We start from the raw sequence: 25,340 nt of genomic DNA, 5'->3' as shown, positions 1-25,340 counted from the left end.
GGATAGGATACTACGAAATTTCGAGGTTCGTTAAGAAAGGCGTTTTATTATTATTATTATTATGGTAGAGTAGAAAAAATAGAATGGTTATTGACGGGGGTGGGTATAACTCTTTTCTCTGCCGCGAAGGAGGTCGAGGTCGGTCCAGAGAAAGAGAGAGGTTCTGGGCAAACGGAGAAACGGAAAGGCAAAAGAACAGCGGGAAAAAAAAGGGCGCGAGCATAGCTTCGTTTCAACAGCAAGATATTTTGAGACGGGGAAATTTGAGAAGGGGCACGGAGAGAAAGAAGCGTGTTATTCAAAACGATAATAGCGTTGGACTGGTGATGGTGATAGAGAGACAATATTGAACAGATTTACCTCGCTCATTCCGATCCCGCGTTTCCCTTCCCCAGCCCCCAAAAGGTAAATCGGTCGTTTCCTTCCAACTCGCATAGCCCCCAATCCGTTTCTCGGAAGTCTCGTTACATTATGTTAATAGCTTCTTGGCCCCCTCTCGGTAGCTAGAGTGTCCTCTTTTCATGTGAGGTGGAGACTTATAATCCGGGACGTGAAGAAGTAACAGCGAATCCTGCGGGCCCGTAGTTGGTTAAGTTGGTAAATGGCATGATTCGGAAAGACTTGCTTCGTTGGGAGTGAGGGTATTGGGAAGGCGTTCTACGCATATAGGGCAACAGCACAGACCTGGCAGAACGTGGCATTCATTCATCCCCTCGCCCCTAGAAATGGTCGGTCGGTATCATGGAAAAGAAAATAAATGGAATAATTTCCAGACTTTACACATTTCCGGTGGTAATCTGCTTCATAATCTCGGATGTGTGAGGCATCTGCAGCATTTGCAACATCCACAGACACTTTCTCGTCTGAAGATTTGAGAGCACACTTGGTGATCGAGGCGCCTGGCGGTGGGGCCTTTTTTGTTCGCTTTTCCTTCGAAGTTGAATCGCGCATCAAAGGAGAGGGGGTGGACGGATGGAATTCCACTCATCCCACTGCAGTGACGACTTAAACCAGCCTAGCCAGGCGGATACGAGGAAATTGCCAGGCTTCTAGAAGCTTTTGCTGTGGAGTCGTCGAGAATGAGCCTCTTTTCCAGGCTACCGAAGTTCCAAGCGTTCCCCCCTGCGCTGTGTCATTTTTGCATCCATCCACCCCCCGGCATCGTCTTTTTTTCCTGTCTTCGTCCCAATCTGTCCTGCATTAGGTGGAAATCATCGGCAGTGGCTTCAAGCGAGCAAGATCGCCGCATGACAACTTTCCTTGGTCAAAAGAGAGGAGGACGAGCAAGGGGGGTTGAAAAGAGTAAAGTTCATTTACAAGTGCCAAACCTATCGTAGAATTTCTTCATCCGTTCGAGGCGTGGACAGTTCGGGACGGAAGCCGAAGGGAAGATCAATCCCTCATCCCTCTCCCTTTTTTGCCCTTTTCGAGAGGGAAAGAGGCGTCGCAGCGCGAACATCATACCGAGAAGCCTGTTCGTCCAATCCCGTGGTCAGAGCGAGCTGCGAGATCTGCCCTCGAGTCCGGTCTCTCCCTCCCCCCTTCGCCCTATCGGAGACCTGCTCTTGGCTGGCCGAAAGAACTCGAATGTCTTAATTAGGCTACAGCTCAAATGGTTCGTGGCTCAAAAGAGAAATTGGCTCCAATTCGTGGCCTGGCCCCAGGTAGCGGCACTATCTTGGAGGGGGAGGGGGTGTGTGTTGCTGAAAGTCAGACGATCGTGTGGAGAGCCGTAAATCCTCCTTTGTCGACTGAGCCTCTATCTGTATGCAACGGTGCATCACCCCATAACCCACAGTCAACCTTTATTCCCATCCCAGAGGGTCTGTCGACAGTGGGAAGTCGTACGCTGAGGCAAGAGTGGGTAAGTTTAAGTCTACCCAGCCCCTCATCTGAAACGCGAGTGTCTTATTATTAGACCTTGCGACGCGATGCTATATCGGGACATGAATACGTCAGAATTCGCTGACCGATTCCGCGCAGAACCCACTTCAAGACGGGGTTCCCTGGCGCCGAATTTGTATACGCAACATAGCATCATGGAAAAGGCAAATGAGCATGCCGTTCAGATGCAACGAAAAGTGCCGGTACAATGGGCGACGTTCCCTCCAAATCCATATGATGCAGTGCCTCTTTTTGAACCCCATAGACATATGGACGGGACGGGAGGGTGGATGGATATTGACGAGAGCTGGATAATGAGCATCACGGTTCCCCCATAACGAGTGTCTGGGCCACGGCAGCACGACATGCCAAATACCGGCTCTGAAGCCAAGATGGTTGGCTTCTGGGATAACGTGGCCATCGTCTCCCCCAATTCAGTGCAATTATGGGTCTCTTTTCTCGCCTACACCGACCGGCATTGCTGGAATCTTCAAAGGAAGAACGGCCAACGGGTCCGCCTCCACCTCCACCTCGGCTCTGAGTCTTCTGGAAATACCAAAGGTATGACTGGGGCGATGATGTTACACGGGGCTTGCCTGTTCAGGGAACTAGGATTAGTAGTGAGGCAGGACACGTGGAAGTTGGTAGGGTTTTAGCATGGTCAGGGCAGATTCGGAATTGATAGATGCTGTCAGGCTCGAGATTCAGTCCAGGGTAATGCCTGCAACCCGGTCCTGTATGAGGTAGCGTGCGCGGGATGGTGTGCCCCATTTCACTAGCCTTGGAGCGGCTAGTGCCAGGCTATGAAGCGAAGCCACTGAGCCAGCCATCTGAGAGAGTCATCAGGCGTTCGATTCGTGGATAACCCGCGGAATGACCCCTGCACTCGTTCCATTGTCCTTTGATCCTTTTCGCTTCCCTCGAGGCGAGGCCAGGCAAAGTACTACCTCGGTAATACTGGGCGCCGGTCTCTCGGTCTTCTTGGTACCGACATCACTTGGTAATAGAAGCTCCAGTGCGGCATGCGGAAACGCGAGAGGCTCGCGTGAGTATTGCTTCGCATGTGGTCTACCGGCAGATGCACTCGAACGATGCACTCCTGGAAACCATATTTCCAAGGGTGGCCCGAGGAACGGGCTTGTTGATGCGAGGTACAATACGAAGTAGGCAAAGCAGGTCTGGGCAGTGTTGTTTGCAACTTTGAAACGAAGGGGAGAGAGAAAGGCCGATTACCTACACCGATCGTGCACACAACTAATTCCAATGTCTGTGCTGTACTTCGTACATTTCATTGTATCCTGGTGCGTAATAATACCGTCATCCTTCCTTCTGAAGTACGGCAGGTATATTGATGACTGCCTCCCTTGCGACTTCCTCACCTCGCCATTTCCGGCCAGGAAAGGAAGTCGGTCGTCGACGTGGGGAACGCTGTGGGGAAGGGGCACCCGTGCAAGTGTGGCTGTCGAATCTGAGCGAGTGCCCAGGCTCTGGGCTCCGTAACAAATTCGACAGGTCCGGCGAAGTAATACCGGTCTCACCGGTTAGGCAGGATTTAATCAGTGGGTTTGCCCATCAGGACGTGCCGTCTATGCGGTGTTTGCCCGCCCGCACAGGCAACCAACGGGGCAATCCGTTTCAAAAGGCATCAATCATTCAAGCCTTCATGGACAAACATTAAGGAAGGGCAACTAACATAACATTGAAGTTGAGGGGTATCTAAGAATAGCTTGACTAGGCTCGAAATGCGCTAGAAAACCGGAGATCACCGTTGAAATTAAACATGGCCCTATGATGCACTTGGAGACAATGCGAACTTCATGGAAGCTCACTTCCTTCGATTCTTCCCGTTTACTCCTTTTGAGTTCTTGCTAATAATGTCGTTCATCCTTGCCTCAGGCGTGATCTGAGAAACCCCAGCCGCGGAGGTGAGGAAGTCGGCCCTTTCCTGATGGGCATAGTTTCCGTGAGAAATCAAACTGCGTTGCAAGATCCCAGGATGAGGAAACGGAGCACCCCCCAGCAAACAGCGTGCCGCAATGCGTAGTCAGCAAAGCACTACTCTTGACTTGGACAACAATTGAAGACGCTGCGAAGTACAATTGTAGTTAACTACTACAAGAGGCAACCTACAAGGAACCTATGCCGCGGTTCAAGAGTTCCACGGACAAAGTCGCCGACAAGTTGCAGAAAAGCAATAAAGCAGTTGATCAACTCTTGTTCTTTGTTCCTACTTCGTACAGATTTCATCTGCATCCGCGTCTGCTTCTTTATCCATTTGGTCGTCGTCGATTTCTTGCCCCTTTTCTTTCTTTGCTTAGTACCATGGCATATACTCCACATTTTGCCAAGATCAGAATCAATTGCCGTGCCGAAAATGCGTTTCTTGACGATCAGCCCAGGCGTTGGGGGCAGAAACTTGCCTGAATTGCTGTCAGGGCCGTGCCGTCGGGAAGGGAAGGAAGCAGGAGGCATACATAAGCAACAACCTGCAATGTTGCCTGGCATCAATAATACCTCGTAATCTAGCCTCAGTAGGCACCGGGCTTCGGTTCCGGTTCCGGTTCCGGCGCCGGTCCCTTGTACCTTCAACCTTATCAGGCACACCTTCGTGTTCTTTCCACGTTGGGGACGATGCTACGATGCCAATATTGGCAATGATTTTCATATCACATGCCATTTTCACTGAGAATTGGCAGCATATCGGCCCAGCGAAGTGGTCGATGCCATCATGGATACAACAGATAGAGCGATAGATAGGGAGATATCAATCATTCTCGTGGCAGCGCAGATGGGTCGGTGGATTCATGAGCCAGCCTGGCGGGTTCTGGCCAGCCTGTTTCTTGGGATTTTTGTGTCCCCTGCGTCCCAGCGAGCTCATTTGCCGGTGTCTTGTTCGGCTGAGTCGAAGGTGTGCGTCGCAAGGCATCTGGAGCATCTACTTATGAAGTACGAAGTAAACAGCCATCACAGGAAGATTGCTCTCTTGTTCCGTGCCAGGCTCTTTCTCCCGCCCCCGGGCCGACTTCATATTCTCTGCCACAAGTACCTTCTCCAACTTCCAGATGAGAAGAATCCATGGATGTTTCCAAGACGCCTTGGCCTATATTCCATGAGCTTTCTTTCGTTCGGCTCAACACGAGGCCAAGCATCCACGCCCAACGGCAAAAACTTCGAGTGTGCTGCGCATAGGCTGTTTAGCATTGTGTGGTGATTCCCCTGACTCCAAATTACGCATACTTCCGCGCACCCACCACATCAACAACGGATCTATTATCTCTTTTCGTTGATGTGATTCGGGTGTGAGGATGCACCTTCCGGGGGGAGGAGACATGCAAGCCATCCCGCATCCCGGAAGCAGAGCCCAGACCTTTTTTTTTTTTGCCAGCAAAGTCGATTTCGATGTTACATACCAAATTGGTGCATTTTGCTTTTTCGAATGGGAGTTTCTAAAGCGGTGTAACGTGTTTCCTGCGTCGTCCTCACGTCAGTTGGTATGCGACGCCCTGGAAGCCCAAGCCGTCTCACCGTCCAGGTTTTATTAATATGGAGCCGTCTCCACCGGTGAGCAGTTCGATGCAGCCTCATCAGCGGCGGGCCCTACACTTGACACTGGAGCTATCGAGTATTATAGGAAGATAATTCCGTGATATACTCTCATTATCGGAACCTGGGCGTATATGCACCAGGAGTGGAGCCAGCCGAATTTTAGTTTGAAGTCCTCAAACTGCACCGCACTCAATTTCAACTTCTCGGTGGCCTGGGCTCTCATCTCGAGGGGTGACGACTCGGTGCTGCCGTCTGGCTTCATCAAAGCCGCAACTTTACCCTACACCCGGGATTAATTATCCGCGTATGTTGATTTCTGTTCAAAGTGAGTCTGGGCTGATGTGTAAATAAAGGGGAAACACTATTACGCTCGCCTGCTCACACGCCGGGGAAAGAGTATGGAAGTTGAGGAATGGAGACAAGGAACGAGGACGAAAACAAGAAAAAGAAAAAGAGAAAATAAAGAGAGAAAAAAAATTTTGAAATTAAAAATTAAAATAAAAACAATTCACGAGGGGGAAAAAAAAAAAATAAAAAAAAAAAATAAAAGTAAAAATCAAAGTGAAATAAAATGAAGAAATTGGCTGGCAAACTACTAAACATTGTCCCGCACAATTTAGATTATCGTGGGACGGGAAGCATCCGGCTTCTCAAACCATGGGATGGAAGATTATGGTTGCAGACTACCGGCGAGATTTCGCTGGTGGCTTCAAATCTTAATCGTTCGCTTTTGACACACTGAATCATTTGATAGGGGGGCGTGAATCTTGTAGGATCCTCTTCCCTTTCCCTTGGATCTAAAGTAGTTGATAGACTAAGGTCCCTTAAGGCCCTCAAATGAGACGATGTTGAAAAACAAGGGCGGTCGGCCGAGCATTTTGATACGCCGGCATCCAAGGTTCATGTTGCCGTTTTTCTGTTAGCACTTGGGTTTGATATTATACTTGCTGTGGCCGTCCCGATCAGGACATGATGCACTTTTGCGGGTCGTGGGTACATTTCCTAAAAGGGACCAGTGTCCTTTGAAGGAATGAATGAGGAAGTTTTAGGGTACGGCAGAGCGACAACACCCATGCCGGTTCATGGAAAAAAAAAACGATCAGATCGGCTCCATGTGGCCAGAATTATTATGGGCTTGGCCGCTGGTCTTATGGTAAAGTTACGACTGGACCTGTGACCGTTGTCTGCCAATGAGCTAGGAATTGCCAGAGCCAGGCGGTTTCTGTTACCTTTGTATTCACTGGTAGGGATACGATTGATCCGCATCTCCGTCGTCACCGACTTTGTTGCTCGGCGGTCTTTGCTCCCAAGCTCGTCTCTTTTCCCCGTGCTCATGTAATTTTCGCAGCGGATGGGCGAAGCACACTGCATCCTGGACCTCTCATCACATCGGTAAAGTCTAGAGCGTTTCAAACCACATAATAGGGACTCCCGCATTGGGACACCACGTTCCCAAGGCAAGGTACGTACAACATCGAACCTTTAATACAAACAATCCAGGATGGATAGACACACCTGCAGGCGGGATCAATCACGATCCTGTATGTACATGTAACGCCAGTGGACCGGCTGGACCGGGTTATAATTGATGGCACCAGAAGCCAACAGCAAAAATTCTTCCGGACTATTTACATGGAACCAGTGACGGGAAGGGCACAATTGCAATAAGAAGAGATAGAGAAGAGAGAATACGACTTCGTAAGCCGCAACAAAAAAGACGCATGTTTTAACTGCATGTTCCCAAAGAAGCAAGAGAGTAATCTAAAAATCGTCTGCATCGTTGCCCATTGCTGTAAACCTAACACACAATTTTTCCGTCCGAGATGCGGTGCATGTAGCAACAAGTGGAGGCCAAACAGCCGAGGGGACAAACGATGTTGCTGTTGGTCTCTGCGCTTAGCATGGATCAGTGTCGAGGAGCAAACAATACGGATCAATCACAGTTGGGTCCCGCGGTAGGTCTAGCCCAGTGCAGACAGTCCCAACTGCACCTTGTCCGGTGAAGAAGGAGTCTCGGCGGGATTTTAAGCAAGCGCAGAGCGAACAGACTTTATGTACCCACAAAAATCCCACAGAATTCGCAGGAGTGGGATCAGTGTTAGCCCCTCTCGCTGGCTCCGTTGGTCTATTCTCATTCTATTCTCATCCCCCACTAGGAAGATACGGATTCAAGGGTGGGCGAGGCAGGCAGCACTGGAGGTGGTTCTGTCTCGGACGGGAAGGTAAGAAGACAGAAAGAAAAAAAAAAAAAGCCATCAAGGAAACAAAATGACGTAGAAGAGGAGACAAATTCTTGACCAGGGCAAGTTCGAACAAAGGAAAGATCCAGAACGGGTGTTTCGGTTTCGTTATCTCCTTCCTCGTCTTGCTGCTTTCACATTTTCACATGTGTCGGGCCGTTCATATTATTTCGTGCTCGTAGTGAGAAGGAAGCGGCGTAGAACCCCGTCATGGAGTTGGATGCGTTGACGGGGTTGGATCTGCCCACTACACGACGGAGTCCCACGAGCAGCGCACAAGGTGATACTGCGCTAGTAGGGTAGTAGGGGCATTGTGCCTTTTGTGGTCTTAACAGGGGTGGACTTCCAGAAACCGATCGAGTAAAATGCCCGGTGTCGAGTATACCGACCCTAGACCTTGAACAGCGTCCCAGAGTGGGATGAGGTCGAAGTACCTCTACTTGCAACGTCATAAGAGCCGCTAACTTCTTCGAACCTCCCTGCTATAGACAGGGCACTACCCAGAAACGGCACCATGACTGACCAGTTTAGTCTTAGACTGCAGCACCCTGACAACTGGAACTTCGTCAGCGCCAGTGGACATTTGATTGACCCATTGTCCCGCCCGCACCTATGTGCAAAGTATCAATCAATGATTGATGTATTACTATTTACATGGATGGATGGATGGATGGATGGATGGATGGATGGGTCAATTGGAAAAATAACATTGCATTACCAGTACCCCCCTCCAAAAAGACACAACTACCGTCTGTATCCATGACAGTATATATGTACAATGTATTGGTGCCTGTGAATTTGGCAACCCCGTATTGAGGAAGGTAGGAGAAGCCATGGAACACATCGCACGTTAACGATTGAAGGCCCCATCGCCGATGCCTGTATTAGACAAATGTACCCCCGTCTGTGGATTGCCCTATGATCCTTGCCATAATACTCCGTTTTTGTCGTAGTTCAAAGCAGCGTGACCGAAACTTTCAACCGTGTCGCTCCAGAGTGGAAAATAGGAAGCTGTTTCCGGACCAGACTTTGCGAGTCCGTGGCACCCCAGAAGTTAGAACGTGTAAGACCGACAACTCCCCAAGTCTTCCCATACCAAGACTACTCGGTAAGAGGCAACGTTATCAAGCGTGGCCCAAGGGTCACCGGTGGTTGATACACCCAAAACTAGAGTTTGCACATGGCCTGCCGTTGATGTAATCCCTAATCCGTTTGGTCTCGTTTTCCAGTAGTCGGCTTTACTTTGGAGCCCGTGCTTTCCGTTGCCCACTCCCCTCTCTCTCTCTCGCATTCCCCTTCCCTTAAATGCTAATATCGCACTTGGGTCGTTCGTTAGTTGGTAGTTCAAGCCGTCCTTTTGATTCCTTTGCTCCAATTTTCTTCCCCTTCCTCTTCCCGTCCTCTCTTCCCCCAGTCCTCGGTCTCCGATCCGACAACGGGTTGTACCTGCACCCCCTTCTCCACTCGTTTCTACGTACACACTCAAGGTGTGAATCGACACCCGTTTCTTCGAACTTCAGAGTGTGGTTTGGTATTATCGTCTGTCTCGGACCACAACAAACTTGCTGTCGTCTGTTAATGGTCGATGATCCCCGGCCGGACCAGGGCCCGTTGGATTTGATGTCGGCTCACGTATACCTTCCGTTATGCGAGCCCAGGCTTCTATATCAACCATACGAGTGCTCTTATCCTGCACCGACGCGGAGACGCAGCGCAGACACCAACACACATCAATTATATCCACACAAACTTGCCCTCACGGCCAGAATCACACCTCACACCCGGTAGTTGGCACACACCCTCCTCTGTTTGATGTGACGAGGTTATAAGTAGGGTCCACAGCCTCACCAGAGTCCACTCCTCCGGTCCATTCCCGAATATCAACATCAATCTCTTGTGTCTCTGCATCCATTCTCCCAGGCATATACAAAAGGCGGACTCCCCCCTCGCCCCATCCGCGCTGTATCAACCTCTATCACCACTTACAATAACCATTCACACTTGACCACTTTCAATAACCGTTCCCCTCTATATAAGAGCTCCCCAGCAGAGCTACACACTCTCTCGCATCAAGCCCCAGATCTCACATCTCACACCTCAACGCTCAACGCTCAACACTCGCCCTCACGACTCTAGTCTACACTTCTCCAATATCCAACCATTACGACCTGGCAAAGGACAACGTGCCACTTCGACCACCACCCTTCCAATCATCCACTTCCATTACCAAGAAAGTCGCACCTTCCGCCTTCGGTTGTTATAGGATCCACAAGATCTTGTTCAACTCGGCAGTCGCAGCCGTACTCTCTGAGAACCGCCAACAAAGCAGGAACGCGCCTTCCTAACAAACAGCAAGATAACGTCAGAGGAAGAAACCACACAGCATCCTTGGTGCTTCCTTCCCTCGTTCCGAGACCGAGCAGAAATCCTATTAAAGCTCACGACCTTTATCCCTCTTTGGAAATCCAACCCACGTTTGAAATCGTCATTTCAATACGACCCTTGATCCCGGTCTTCACCATTCCATTTACCGACTCTCATCTTGCGATTTTCTCCGTCCAACGCCACGTCACCTGCTAGGTTTCCTCGGCGTACGAAATAGGACATTCGTTTTTTTCCTCATCTTATTTAAACCGTAAGTCTGTCATGAGATGCCATCAAATACCTCGCCCTCCTGCGCACCATGGCGGTTGCTGCTTTACACATGCATATGCGAGGATGATGACTTCCGGACCTTGCACACCTCCTTCTAAGTGGCATCTCGGTGACATGGCTAACTGGAGACGACTTATTCTAGAACCTTGCCGCCGACCTCGTCTGGGGACTGCGGCCATTTTTAGATCTTGGCGACCTTGAAAACTTGCAAGGAGCCTAAGAAGCCTTCTTCCTATTCGCAACAAAGTCAAGGTTCCCGATCCCTCGGCTCCCAAGATGTGCCGCACCACGTCATCTAAGAAATGCACCCAGTCTGGCACGAATGCAGCCATGGCCGTTCCTAGCAATTGCGCGCATTCCTTCCAGCTCGTCAAGTCGGATAGCACTTTGATCCAATGGACGTGCAACATATGCCACTCCGGTCCACACTGGGCTATCTTTGAGTGCCGGTACTGCAAGTTGCACACATGTAGGCCTTGCACTCAAAGTGCCTAAAATGGTTGCAGCCTCGGGCCACATACGAATTTCCAAGCATCGACAGATGGACCCCCTCCTTGGTCCACATCACCGTGTGGAACGGCCCCAATGCAGCAAGATGCAGGTACAACACCCGGTACGTATGCAAGAAACACGCCCTCTTCACAACCCTGAAACCCCACCAAGCGGAATAGAGAAGCGGCCAAGCGAGAGCGAGGCCTTTTTCTTCCCTTTTTTTGGACTTGCCTTGGAAAAGGACCCATACCAAAAAAAGAAAAGGAAAAAAAATCGGCTCGCTTCTTCATCAAGCCGAATTGTCCTCTTCCGCCCCCAACTGCCATTTTCATGGATCTCCAGGCCCCCCAAAAAGAACTGGAAAAAAAAAACCGCTCTCAACTGTATACCTGGAAATTGGCACGGAGCGGAATGGGTTTCATCACCCTCTGTAACCAGAAGATCCATAACTGACTTGGCCGAAGCGAGAACAGGCTTTACAACTCGATTATTGGCTGTTCATCTTTTCTTTTTCCTTCACTCTCATCTCCGCGACGAACGACTTTATGGCCGCTTACGATTCCAAATTTTTTATGGTTCCTTTTCCAAGTCATCCGAACACACGCGAGCCTCCCGGCATCATGATTGCATAAGATCGACGGCGCTGTCCTTCCCCATCCCACACCGTTCCTTCGACGATTGCTTTTTTTCCTTTTGGCAGTCTGACCGGTGTCCATGGCTGAACGATTTTCAATCATGCACGATGAGGCCACTTCACTTCTCCTAATGACCCTTTGAATGGTATTCAGCGGTCTCAGAGGACCCTCGTCTAGTCAGGAACTTTCGGGGTCAATTCTGGTCCATCCGTCTTGAGATCTCGCCCGGGCTTCTGTCCCGACTTTGGCGGCCCGGCGAGCCTTGAGCGGGTATTTTTCCCAGTCTACCTACCACTTTTGATTTTCATACTCGGGCAGAGCCCGTAGTTTCCCCCGTCGCATGTGTTCGGAATCTTCACTCCTCTGCCTTGTATATCTTTGCCTTTTTTTTTCATTTCGTTTTTCTTTTTTTTTTTTTTCGTACTGGAAGCAAGCGATGGACTGATAGAGAAAAACCAACAATTGGTATGGGACGGGAAAAAGGCGAATTGTATAAAGGGATTGCCGTATAGGCTGGATCTGGAATTAGATTGCAGTTTTCTTTCATGTTTCTTGTTTCGTATTCATTTCCCTCTTTGTCTTCAGTGAGGCCAGAGCTAACGGAAACTACGAATCTTATGGTTAGACAAACTTGCATAGCAATACTGGATTTTCATTTTTTATATCCCTTTTTAGAGTGGATGGCGTTTATTTTCGAGGCTTCCCTGCATGAGCAGGTTACCGCCACTATCAATATGAACTAGAATTTAACCTTCAAGCGCTTTCTGTGTTGTATTGAGTGTTGTATTGAGGTCGAGAGCAGAGGGTATATACACTTCTGTATGCCTTCTACTTTTCCTTTTCTCTTGCTCTCTCGCAGCAGGGGCACCGTGTTTGATCGAGGCATTGCTTTTCGATCTCTTGCTGGTCCAGAGTCTAATCTGCAGATGATTTCAAGCTCTAGGATTTGCTTTTACTCCTTCTTCGGCGATTGCTGTTAAGAGAAGCAAACATCAGATGCAGCCATGCGGCCTTTAGGATTCCGGTCTCGCCCTCACCTTGAACACCTAGAATCAGCCTTGGTCACACCAACTACCCAAGTGAACTGAACAAAAGAAGACAAAAAGAACGGGTTTAAGCTATGCTTCCACGGCCTCTAGAACGCCGCACGGTCGGGCCGCTGCTGTTAGGGGGGGTATGTTGAATCGGATGTTTGGAAGAAGTCGAGACAAGGAAGCCGGCAATGATTGGACCAACAGGTTCGAGTGTTCAACACGCCCCAGCCTCGAGCGTACACCGGGTGTGTATTCAGGAGGAAGGGAAATGCAACGTGGGAGATGAGAGTGTCTTAGGTCCCTGATTGCCTCGGCAGGTATGCCGAAGCCTCGATAACAGGGCATGCTGTGCGACATGAGGCTGGGAGTTGGAAGGTGTGCGTGTAAGTGGGCGGGCGGGGTTAGGATGCGACTGTGCAACCGAGAGACTGGACGACTGTTGCGTATTATGGAACCAGTTTGACCCAACATGGTGTCTGATTATCAGAGTCTCCAGCAGCCCTTCGGAGTTTGCCCTTTCTGACAGGTGACTCCCGGATGCTGGCCTGTCCCAACGCTGTGGGGATCCGGTGCTGCGACGCATGTATGTGGCGTGCAAAGCCAACAAACTCTCATGTTTTCATTTTGAAACCCTGCTTCTCCCCCATGACAATGAGCGTTGTCGTGTGCTGCGTCATGCACGGGCTACATGATGTTGAGGACACCGCGGCGACTCAGTTGATGTGCGTACGTGTTGGGGGGCAGACAGGAAATTGCTTCTTCTACGACTCATCAAGGGCCCGAGACCAGGGCGTAGCTCTCCACAAATACTGCGCACCATCTTATTTTTCTGACCCCGGTGAGTGACATCTGACAGCCAGCGAAGATGAACGACCTCGGGTGCTACCCTTCGGTGACATGGTAGGAACATTCGCCAGGCATTTTGATGGAAGATGACAGGGGTTATATCGTTACCCTGGGTCTGCCACGTTAGCGAGATCTCGCGTTACTACCTGGTTTTTTTAACCCATTCATTTCCTTCTTCCTCTCTTCTGCGCTAGGCGGGTGGTAATTCTGCAAAGAGCCTTGCATGGAAAAGTTTGCTTCTGAGGACCTGGAAGGAAGAAAGAAAAGCATTGACCGAAGGGGAAGTAAGAAGCAGGATAAGGGCGTGGAATGGCGGGGAAGAACGGCATAGAAAGGAAAACATGCCGCTCTCGGCTCTCATAGAACATTCCATTTCCATTCTATTCGGGAAAAGCGAACGGATCTTAAGATTGCTCCAGCAAACATCAATGATTTGGAAGCCCGGAAAGGTGCAGGACTGGGGGAGGGGGAGTGACGACCAACCAGGCGGGCTCAGGGCGAAAGTGAGTAACGTGGGCAACACGGCAAGATTTGGGATGTTTGCGCAAACGGGATGACGATCGAAGATGCAGCTCGGCCTATCCGGGGCCGGGTAAGGCGAAAGGGGTACTGCTGTGTTGTCGACGGGAGAGATCGTCGTCGACGAATGGTATTGGGACTGGGCTGTTACAGCCCAGCGGATGTATCGGTGCACTGCATGGCAGGGCCCTGAGGCATGCGTCCAATACTACATGCTGGAGATTTGATGATTTGCCGTGTTGCATGCAACCTTCCTGACGCCTACTGGACAGAGAGGTAGTGGATTCTCTCCCCTACCCGCTACCGCCTACCGCCTACCCCCCTTTCTCTTTCCTCCTCTTCTTTTCTCTCCCTTCCCTCGATGCTTCGGTGACGACGGGAAGATGGAGGAATTATCTACGAGGGAAAGGAAGAAAAGGTGGAAAGGTAGAGGAGGCTCACTACCGTCTCTTGAAACGTAGGTTGGGTGGTACAAAAGGGACGGACGGCCGTCAGGACCCGAGAGAGAGAAAGTGCCGGAGGTGTGTTTTCTTCTACCACCACCCAATGCCAGCTGGGCGGTAGGGCGGACTGGAACTCGAGGGGGACACGGCATTTCTTTCATAAACACGTTCCCGGGTTACACTGATCAGCAATCAATCAATCCCCTTTGAGGGAGTCTCGTCAATTACGATTGCCGAATTCGGCTTCTGCGTTGCCGTCATTGGCCACGTTCACATTGTGAGAGGGGGTAGAAAAACGAGGGGCGTTGTATCCCCCACACTCTCTTCCTCTCTCTCCCTCTCTCTCTTCGACGAGAGCCAACTCGTCCCCTTGCCACATTTTCTTTTCCTTTTCCTCAATGCATTCTCGAACTGACCCGAGGCCTCGCCTCATTTTCCTTTACGGTCCCTTTAGCCCTTTAGCGAGGGCCAATCCCAAACATCTCTCTCCTGGTTCCTCCTCGTCACACGCACCTCGTCCCCAACAGCAATCTTCCTCAGCTTCCCAGGGTCTTCTCTCCCTCCTCCTTCCCACCAGCCAAGAAGGCCTCGTCGAGGCACGGTGACAAGAGAGGCATACCGGCCAAAGATGGACTCCCACTTCTTCCCCTTGTCGACGCGGCGCGTAGCGGCCATAGTCCTTAGCACGGCGCCCCGCCTGCCCTCGGTCGGACGACCCGTTTCGTAGTCGACGTTGACGGAGACGCAGCGTGCGCAGTTCCCGGTGAGTTGTAGGGTGGGCGAGCCGGAGACGGAGAGTTCGGCCCAGAAGTCTTCGTCCCAGGGCCGAAGGTCGTCGTCGGAGATGGCATGATTATCCGTAGATGGCGACGACGACCCGATGATGATATTGGGTCGGAATCGGTGCATTTCGAGGGGTTTAGAGTCGCCGACGCGTGAGGAGAGATCGGCGAGGGATGATTCGGAGACGACTAGGAAGGGTGCCATGTCCGCAAAGGTAATCCACGGTGGTTGTGCATTCTCGTGAACTCGGTCTTTTCTTCTTTTCCCTCCCCCTTCGTCGTAACCAAACAAGAGTGGAAAGGTCAGGAGATAAAAGAGACACGCGGAAATGTATCCGAGAACAAGGTCAACGAAGCTCAAAAGCAACCCTGCGCCACTCCTTTTCGGCTTCCGCGCCGGCGCTAGGGGTAAAAATCCCAGCTGCGGCCGCCTGCCGTCGCCGATGTAGATGAGAGCGGCGGGGAAGCCGAGGCAGGCGGAGAACCAGGCATCGTAAGCGTCGCCCATGCGGTAGGCTTTCGTGGAGCTCCGATACATGTCAATGGTGGCGGGGTCCAAGGTCGTAGTGTCCGGGCGGAGGGGGACTGTGAGCGGGGTATCGTGGGCGGGGTGTTTTGGGAGGAGGGGTTTCTTTGGGGTGATGTAGCGGACGATGATGGTCGGGGCTGGCTTGTTGTCGCCCTCGACCGCTTTGCCATTGGTGAGAGGGATGTCGTCATCCGAGTCATCATCGCTCTCATCCGATAGCCCTACGACCTGCTGCTCGAAGAGAGCGCATTCTGGGTTAGAGAAGACTTGAATCTTAGTGCGGAGGGACCCGTCTTCGTTGAGACTCCAGAGCATGAAGCGGCGGTCGTATTTGATGCCTTGGGGGGTGAGATGGGCGGATGTTAGGGGGATGCCCCTGAGACCTTTTATGGGGTAGAAGTAGAGCTGGTGAGGACGTTAGTTGGAGTTTTGGTGAGTGGGCTTGAAAGGCTTTTCTTACACCTGTTATCTTCATTGCGATGATATTGACGGGAAGTATTGGATCAGATTCCGAGGATTCACAGAGCCGATTCTCAGCTTCGCCAGCAAAGTTCAATTGTGTAGGTGACTCAGTTTACATGCTTGCGAGAGAAAAGAAATCGCACTTTAAAGCAGAGATATTCTAGACTTAGGGTAACTCATGAAAAAGGAAAGGGAAAATATCAAGAATATATATATGTGTATATATTGATAGATATATAGGAAGCAGTCGGACGGCAACTCGTGGTCATCTTCTGTGAAGCAGGGCGGATTTCTAGAAAGGGGGGGGGGTGTTCTTACGTATTAGGGCGCGGATTACATTTAAGCAGGGCGGAAATTTCCTAAAAAAGAAAAAAAGACGGCGAACCAGGATGTGATGGCGTTCTCTGTTGAGCTGCCGAAACGGGCAAGAAACTGTTAGCAATAAGGAGGAGTTAAGCCCCCAGACGAGGTCCGCCGTTTCTCTTCTACTTTTACTTGGTGACAAAACTGGGAAACGGGGCAGACCAAACTGCTATACAAAAGGGAACATATAGAAAGAAACAGGAATATAGGGCGCCCGAAATATATGTACATAGGTCATCTAAAATCGAAATATGCTCAAGGGAATAGAGCATGAAACAGCATAATTCGGCATATCCACCGCCTCAACAATCTTCAAATTCGCAGCCACAGAAGCCAACAAATACGCATCCGTCCTCGAAAGCCCCTTCTCAGCCTCTATCCAAGCGACCAACCCGCGCGTAGCCTCCTTCGTCGCCTCGAGCAAGTCAGCGTGAATACCCATAGCAGCGTACTCTCCCATGGCGAGCTCCTCGGCGCGGCTCGGGGGGCTGACGTAGTGGGGGGATTTCACCCAGGGCATGTTCTTCTCGACGGTCAGGGAGATGGTGGCTTTCATGGGTGTCTCGACGGCGGAGCCGCAGACTTCGCCGTCGCCTTGGGCCGCGTGGCCGTCGCCGCACGAGAAGAGTGCGCCGGCGACTTTGACGGGCAGGTAGAGAGAGGAACCGACCGTCAAGTGGCGGCAGTCGATGTTCCCGCCCGTAACGTACGGCGGAATCGTGCTATGCTCTCCTTCCTCAGCAGGCGCTACGCCCATGATGCCCAAAAACGGCCTCACGGGAATCGATAGCCCCGGCTGAAAGTCCGCCCGCCCCGTGATCGCAGCGCGTGACAAATCCCAAATCTTAAGATGCGCATCGGGGAACTCATCGGCGAGGAGCCCGAAGCCGGGGAAGATGGCGGTCCAGCCGTAGTCGGCGGTCTGCAGGTCGAGGACGTCGACGCGGAGGACGTCGCCCGGTTCGGCGCCCGTGACGTGGATGGGGCCGACGACGGGGTTGGCGGAGGAGAGGTCGAAGGTTGCGAGGGCGGTGGCGGCGTTGGAGGGGGTGATGTGGTTGGAGCTGGCGTCGGGGAGGTCGAGGGTTATGGTGGAGCCGGAGGGGATGGTGAGGGCGGGGGGCAGGGAGCGGGACCAGGCGGAGTGGGTGGAGGAGGAGGGGAGGTGGAAGGAGGGCATGACGGAGTGTGTGAGGAGGATGAGGACGAAGAGCTGCGAAGAGAATGTTACGATATGAGATGTGGTGTTGGTACGAAGGGAGGCTAGAGGATGTCTACAGGTCTCTCTGGTCGAGGGTGTTCGAATCGATCACGATTACAATTACTACAATTATACCTGGTTAATAGGCAGATTGGTTAAGCTGGATTGGATCAATTGGTCCCCCCGCTCTCGGTCTCGGAATGCAATGCAGCACGCGATATCGGCTGCGAGCCATCGTGTTTTTGCTTCGTCTCCAACCCAGACGAAGCAAAAACGCGATGATGAGGTTCGAGGATGAGCCTTCTTATTTGGACATCGATCACATGCCAGACTGTATCAATTGATCTTCTCTTCTCCGGGGCAGACGCGGAGGAGGCGGAGGAGGCGGGGGAAGCGGAAGCCGAGTCAGAGTACGTACTTTCTTTGTACATGAGATGAACGAATACGAAGTTACAAAGTTGGGGTACATCAATGCGTTCGATCGATACATACGAATTAACTAATACTTGATCAACCATTGGGAGAGGCGCAATGCGGCAACGTGCAACATGGGGTTGAACTGAAGAGGGAAAGCAAAGCTACCATGATATTCTATGATTCTATTCTCCTCGGACGCGTCGGGGATCAATGGGTGCATTTGCATTTCGGGCATGTGTAAAAGAAGTAAAGGCCGTCGTCCAGATTCCCTCGAGTTTGCATCAGTTGTGCGCTGAGAATTTGGACTTGATAAGCCAAAGTGCCCCTCATCACCCCGCTCTCTCTCCATTAAGTCCCTACGCTTGTATCCCTCAAGCTCTCGAGCTCTCTTTGACTCACCAGCTCACGTCTCTTCATCGCGCGAACTCATCCTCGTTCTTATCCTCACCCCATTCAACTCATCCCATCCCCCGATACCCTTAAACTAGGCTAAGGTGGGCATCAGATCTGAAATCTCCAAGTTAGGCAAGCTTACATCCACACACAAAATACTAACCGCGGTTGACAGCAAATCCAGCAAATCCAGCTTCTTCAGCGCCTCTCTCGGCCGCCGTCACACAAGATGGCCTTCACAATGCACTCCCACTCGGGCCAATTCTGCCCCGGCCATGCCAAAGATGCTCTCGAGGAAGTCATCCAGCAAGCCATTGCCCTCGGCTTCAAGACGATAGGTCTCACAGAACACATGCCGCGCTACAGCATCGAGGACCTCTACCCCGAAGAGGTAAAATAATATATCCATATACATATATATACACACTCACTCCCACACACTCTCTTTCTTACTCTCACTCAACCCTTTCCTATTCTCTTCACTCTAACATTTCACCTCTTAACACCCAGCTTGAACCCTCCCCCCAAGCCTCCCTCGCCGCCCTGGCCCCCCGCCACGAAGCCTACCTCGTCGAAGCCTCCCGCCTGCAGCTCAAATACGCTCCCACCCTCCACGTCCTCATCGCCTTCGAAGGCGAATTCATTCGCCCCTCCGACGCGCCCCACGTCCTCCGCCTCGCCAACCCCTCCCTCTACCCGCAAATCGACTACTTCATCGGCTCGCTCCACCACGTGCGCGGCATCCCCATCGACTTCGACCGCGCGACCTACCTCCGCGCGCGCACCTCCGTGCTTTCCGAGCAGCAGCCCAGGGATGAAGGCAAAGAAGACGACGAGGTGTTTTTCGAAGCGTATTACGATGAGCAGTATGAGATGTTGAGGACGTTGAAGCCGCGAGTTGTGGGGCATTTTGATCTCGTGAGGCTGTTGAGTGATCATGAGCAGCAGGCGCCGGAGAAGCGGGCTGCTAGTAGGGATGTGAGGACGTGGAAGGGAGTTTGGGAGAGGATTGTGAGGAATTTGAGGGTTGTTGTGGAGAGTGGCGCGTGGTTGGAGTGTAATACCAGTGCTTTGCGGAAGGGTCTTAGTGAGCCTTACCCGTGTAGGGCGATTGCGGAGGTAAGTGTGCAAGCAAAAGAGCTCTATTCGGTGCTGGATATGGCTTCCTTTGACGCTGAAACAACTTTCTAACTTGTCTTTTTTTAGGAATATCTATCCTTGGGCGGCAAGTTCACCTTCTCCGACGACAGCCACGGCATCGCCCAAGTAGCCACAAACTACATCCGCGGCCTCGACTACCTTGAGAGCCTCGGCGTCTCGGAACTCTGGACTTTCGAGCGGACGCCCCATCCCGGTGTTGACGGGGGTGCGAAGGCCACCTTGACGGAGAAGAGTGTGTCGATTGCAGAGTTTAGGGGGAGTCTTAAAGTGTAATAAAAATGAACGGGAAAACGAGCTGCTGCTGTACCTGTGTATAACTCTCCTTTTAGGACAAGATCGAATAGGGTAGATTATAGAAGAAGGGGCAAGTGGTATCATATACTACATACTCGATCCCCTCAAGAGAATCAAAATCCGTTATACGAACTCGTGGTCGAGTCTCAGTCGCACGTTACTCCGACTATGCCTTTCGTTGGCTCCGATAAGAGGGCCTTGCTTGAACTGTGAAACGTTCGAAGAGCCCTTGCGCAACGAGTGAATGAGCCTTTACGTGGCATAGGATTAGAATAGTTCCTCGGTCACCATTAAACATGCCCGGGCTGACGTTTATACCACTCTTTGAACCTGCTGAAGTTGAACCGTATCTCGGACTACATTTCGATCCACGGACACACATAGAGGACACTGAGCACATCAAGGTTGAACAGTGAACAGAATAAACTAAGTATTGCTAGCAAGAAATCAAAATAAAAGAGTCGCAATCGCAAATCTGTCCTCGCGTGCTTTGGGGGGTATCTTTGATCTTCCAACCATTTTCTTTTTCTTCGCAGACCGAAACCACGAGGTCGCGAAGCTAAACTCCGATTCCGAAAAGAAGAATAAAAATCAGGAAACAAAAAAAAAAAAAAAAAAAAAAAAAAAAAAAAAAAGCTCAACTGCCTCAAGGCGCGCATGCTGAACGATTCCCCTGAATGTATGTAAGAAACGGAAGAGAGAAAATTCGAATATTCCCAGGTTGCCAGTTCATATAAACAAGTCCATGTAAAAGAGGCGGACAAACGGGACAAATCTCCTATGCGCCAGATCCTCGTTCCCTATGCTGGAAACCAATTCATCAACACCATTCCAACCTCCCCCCCGGAGAAAGAGTAAAGTAAAAACCTCGTTTGCGAAGAAGAAAAAACAGCATTAAAAGAGCGTAACGTAACGCGAGAAGCGAAAGAAAAGAAGAAGAAGAAGAGATGAAAAACAAGTGACGCGACTGTAAGCGTCCTGTTTTCTAGGCAGATTCCAAAGCCAGGTAAGCCAGGTATCCACTCTGCCATTCGTTCGCAGGAAGCACGCTCGCTCATCTTCTCACTTCAGAGGGCGTCTCCGGAATATCGTTGATGGGCAACAGCGGAGGTTTCGGCTTTGCCTGGAATTCCAGGAGCTACTGGTCATCACCCGAAGGTTCGTTCAAAGGACGCGCGAAAGGAATGGCAGATGTCGCGGTAAAGCTGGGCAGATCCGCTCTCTTCATCGGAGTCGGCGTCGCCATGTTCGGAGGGAGGAACTTAACAGGCTCGCTCATGGCCACGGCGACGGGTGTGGGTCCCTCTGGTTGGTATCGCACGAACTTGTCGGGCGTGCCCGGTAGGCCATTCATAGGGCTAGAGGGCAGCGGGACGCCAAGTGGATCGGGCGACTCCCAAGACGCGGACATGGGCCTCTCCTCAATGGGGCTCGTTACCGGCATGGAGGGGATTTTCTGATTAGGTGGCGAGGTGTCGGGGGTAGAAACTCCACCAAGAGACTGGGTGGTCTCGGGTGACGAGCTGCCGGATCGCTGGCCGTTCTTGATGAAGCGGATACGGGGAGTTGGCTTGACAGGCCCCGCCGCGGTGCTACTAGCCGTCTTCGCCTTTTCCTGGTTGTCTTGCTGAGACTTCGAGACGAGCGTGATTCTAACCTTGTTCATTCCCGTAGTTATCAGGTCGAGACCCGGTTCGTCACTCGACTGTATATTGTCGGAGCTAGAGATTTTAATCTCTGGCTTCTCTGGTGTTGATCCCTGGGGAGTGACAATTCCAGCTGCGGCCTTCGTTGCCGTTGTCGGGCTCTTCCGCGCCCCTCTCGTAGGTGACTTCCTTCCACCGACCCTGGGAGCCCTGGCCGTCGTCTCCTTCCGGGGCGCCGGCGCCGCTCGGGGTTTCTTGACTTGGAGGAAGGGGGCTGATCCAGTGCGGGCGATGGGAATGCCGCCATTGGCATTGCTGCTGCTCTCGCCGAGTCCGCGGCTCTTGATATTGGCTACACTGGCTACCGCTAGTTCGTCTTCGGCGGTGGTTGTGAGCACAGACGCGGTGCTAGCGCGCCTGCCAGAGCGACGGACCGGTTGAGGAGGTTCAGCGGTGCCAGCTCGGGAAGAGGGCTACACGAACGGTTAGTTTCCGTCATATAAATATAGGGGTGTTGAAAAGGAAAAAGAAAAAAAAAAATTACCAATCCGTAGCCATGAGCAGTCGTCTTCCTTCGACCCTTGGTTGGCTTATCTACACTCTCCTCCTCATGAATGGCCTCAATTGGCTTCGCTCGCCTATCCCTCAACCCAGCCCTGGTAGGTCCGTTCGGGGGCGTGGGGAGCTGTATCTCTCTCGCCACCTCCGGCGGAGGGGAAACAGGGTAATCTTGCTTGGCCTGCGCAACTATCGAACCAATCTCTTCAATGGTGCAGCTTTCCGTTGGACGATCCTCGGGAACTAGAAGCCTATAAAGTTCCTGCGTGGCGATGGTCCAAGGAACCTCGGGGGGAGGAGGGGTGGGTGGCCGAGAGAAGGAACCATTCAGACCGGAAAGACTTCGACGTAAATTGATGGGGTCAACTGCCTTGGCCGTGGATGCATGGGTGGGGGAGCTGTAAGTAGGAGGAACGGCGTGACGAGGTTTCTTGGCAAACGGAGTAGGGGCAGCTACAGCACGCTCGAGTTTGTCCAAGGCCGTACTCGACCACCAAGCCGGATCGAATGAGAAGGAGGACGAGAAAGTTCGCTTGCGGCTCTGAGAAAGAAGGCCGTGCGGAGCCATGCAATCCGGGGCCACATCTTCGTCGATCTCCTCCTTCACGGCGTTGAGATACTTTGCGTCGTTGCCAGTCTGCGTCGCCACCATGCCGCTCAAATGGCTAAAAACACCAGAACAAATTGCCCGATCGCTATAACCACCTTCCATGACGCTGATAATACGTCCGTCTGTGGCCGTTTCCGGATCGGATGCCATTTCCACGACATCTCGGGTAATTCGGGCGTAGAAGTCGGTGGGGACCATGACCGAGTGTCTCTGCATACCCGCAGACTCCCACTCGCTGGCGTCGAAGCCGGCGGAAATGAAAATGGCAGATTTGGCGGGCTTGTTGGCGTTGCGAAGTTTGGCGGTTTGGGCCTTCAAGAAGGATTCGGCCTTGCGGATGAGTACGGAATAGCGGTTTTCGTACAGGGCCCAGAATTCGGGCTCGGTATCCCAGGGCTGCAGATGGATATTCCAAATGTTTTGGCCGTGGGCGTTTTCAATGCACAAACTAGCATTAGTGACCTTCTCGGCGTTGCCCATTTCGCAAGGGAAGGAGTTGATGTCGTGGAGACTAAAGTAACCAATCGCCGACTTCTTCCATTGGGACAAGCCACCGCGGCCTTTGCCGTAGGTGTGACGATGATTATGGCTCCATGCAATCGCTTGAGAGCCGTCGCCGTGGTGAAGGTCGAAATCGACAATGGCGGCGTGGGTAAGTCCGTGGTTCATCATGGCGTGAGCGATACCGACGTGGACGTTGTTTACCCAGCAAAAACCAGACGGATAGTCGCCTGAGCAGTGGTGGCCAGGAGGGCGGATCGAGACGAAGCAGCGACGATGCCCGGACGTGAAAACAGCGTCCACGGCCTCGCACACCGCGCCAAGAGCGCCCTCCATGGCTTCAAGGGACTCGGGGCCGAGGTACAGGTCGCCCTGGTTGAACTGCGGCTTGGGTTCCTGCCCGGGCCGGAGGTTGCTGTTGCACCTCTTGACCTCGAGCTCGTTGGCCGCGAGCTTGGCCCTCGTCGACTGGCACATAGACTTGAGCTCTTCCATCCACTCCTTTCCGTGGACGGCGACGACGGCCGCGGAAAGGAGGGAGAGCCGCCTCGAAACCTTCCGAATACGGAAGGGCAGATTCGGGATCGACGCCGGGTCAAGCCTCGGGTGAAGCGCATGCCGACCATCGGCATGACGCTCACCGAGCTTGACGTAGGCGGCCGCGACGCCAAGAGCGCAGGCCTTTAGCCGCTCGGGCCGTTCGACGATAGAGCTTAGGATGTTGGTCGTCGAATTAGGCCTTGAGAAGCGATGGCCGTAGCACGAATCGTGGAAAATGACCAGGGCGTCGGTGGACTGGCCGCTCTTGTCCTCTTCGTGCGATTGAAGATCTGCCACGAAAAACTCCTTGGCGATCGAGTTGGCGGTGAGCACGGGCTTGGGCTCGGGAAGTGGTGCGTCGCTCATGGCTAATGGTGATTTGGCTATTGATGCTGAAAGGTTGACTGAACTCGCCCTGCGAGACAGAGATTGACCGGGACGAGGCCCAACGCTTGGAGATCGCAGAGAAGAGGTAGAAGCTTTTCGAACAAGAGAAGGCGTAGATGATCGCGAGGCTCTTCCTAGCGAGGGGCTGCGTGGGGACAGTTTGGGGTGATTTGCTGCTGGTGATGGGGACGCAAGAGAAGTAGAAGAAGGGCCCTTGAAAGGGGTAACGGGCTTGGAGCCTCTTGGGGATTTGGCAGAAGAGGGAGAAGTCGCAAGAGTAAGCTTCTGCAGTGAGAGTGCGAGATCTGCAGCATGAGACTCGTTGGATGAAAAAGCCGTCGAGTTCGCTGCTGAAGAAGATTGCCTTCGAGAAATCGAAGGGCGGGAAGATGAAGATCTGAAAGCCATGATGGGCGACGAGTGGCAGCCGAATTAGGGCTTTGCCCGATTGCGAGGGTATGCTCTCAAAGACGGAAGGAAGGAGTGAACGAGCGCAAGGCGAGGTTGAGATTTGGAAGATCGTGAGAGGGAAGGTTCCATGCAGGCGGGTTTTCGGGTGGTGGATGACAATAGAGAGACGTCGTCAATAGGCGCGCGTATTGATTGGGCGCAGCGCCAAGAATGGATGGCGGCGGATGCAAGATAAGTCGTCGCAAGTCGAGCTTAATCGTTAAACAACAATATGATTCACGGAAGCCGTAGTCCTGGTATGTCTAACCGACAAGTTGAAACTCGCGAAAGCTTCAAAGTTAGGGAGACTCGAAGATTCGAGGACGGAGGGGTGAATCAAGGAGACGCGATTAGGAGAGTTCAACCGTTTTTTTTAATTAATTCCAGCTCCAAGCAGCGGCGGACAGGCTCCCCGAGCAAGGATCCAGCGCAAGGATCCAGGAACAAGGGACCGCAGCGCGTAGTACCGTCACGTGTTTACTAACAAAGGAAACTTTGTTTCCATCGTGCAGGGAGCAACGGTCCTTGACTCCTAGGTTACCACAAAGGTACATAGTCTACAAGTACTTTGCACCTGGGTTGGCGATTATTATTATTATTATTTCGAGATTTACTGAGGTAAAAGTGCTGAGTATTATTTACGATTGCTGTTACTCAATGGAATTGATTCCGGATGCTGCGTTTGGAGAGTTGTCCATTATTTGTTCATCGCCAGGAGGGTCCAATTAAGGCTCAAGAGCTCGTGCGCTTCT

At 52.0% G+C, this 25,340-nt stretch overlaps 3 protein-coding genes and 1 pseudogene across 3 annotated transcripts; 1 reads left to right on the top strand and 3 right to left on the bottom strand.

Annotated features, from left to right (window-relative positions):
* Positions 1 to 14,744: 14,744 nt before the first annotated feature.
* SAPIO_CDS7157 (Mosc domain-containing protein) lies at positions 14,745 to 16,080 on the bottom strand (the record flags this gene model as incomplete). Its single annotated transcript, XM_016789068.1, has 2 exons — positions 14,745 to 16,010; positions 16,066 to 16,080. 2 exons carry the CDS (start codon positions 16,078 to 16,080, stop codon positions 14,745 to 14,747), a joined length of 1,281 nt encoding a protein of 426 aa, XP_016640895.1.
* Positions 16,081 to 16,668: 588 nt separating this feature from the next.
* Positions 16,669 to 17,610, bottom strand: SAPIO_CDS7156 (annotated as a pseudogene; the record flags this gene model as incomplete).
* A 1,060-nt stretch (positions 17,611 to 18,670) lies between these two features.
* SAPIO_CDS7155 (Histidinol phosphate phosphatase H) lies at positions 18,671 to 19,875 on the top strand (the record flags this gene model as incomplete). The annotated part of the gene is made up of 3 exons (XM_016789067.1): positions 18,671 to 18,832; positions 18,952 to 19,560; positions 19,648 to 19,875. 3 exons carry the CDS (start codon positions 18,671 to 18,673, stop codon positions 19,873 to 19,875), a joined length of 999 nt encoding a protein of 332 aa, XP_016640894.1.
* Positions 19,876 to 21,034: 1,159 nt separating this feature from the next.
* On the bottom strand, positions 21,035 to 24,546 carry SAPIO_CDS7154 (Histone deacetylase; the record flags this gene model as incomplete). The annotated part of the gene is made up of 2 exons (XM_016789066.1): positions 21,035 to 22,015; positions 22,087 to 24,546. The coding sequence occupies 2 exons, from the start codon at positions 24,544 to 24,546 to the stop codon at positions 21,035 to 21,037; spliced, it is 3,441 nt and encodes a 1,146-aa protein (XP_016640893.1).
* Positions 24,547 to 25,340: the final 794 nt, after the last annotated feature.

The sequence above is a fragment of the Scedosporium apiospermum genome, assembly GCF_000732125.1.
Source record: "Scedosporium apiospermum strain IHEM 14462 chromosome Unknown SEQ_SAPIO_0110, whole genome shotgun sequence".
NCBI classification, from domain to species: Eukaryota; Fungi; Ascomycota; class Sordariomycetes; order Microascales; family Microascaceae; genus Scedosporium; species Scedosporium apiospermum.
Note: the sequence above shows the minus strand (reverse complement) of the source record. Positions and strands in the feature narration are given on the sequence as shown.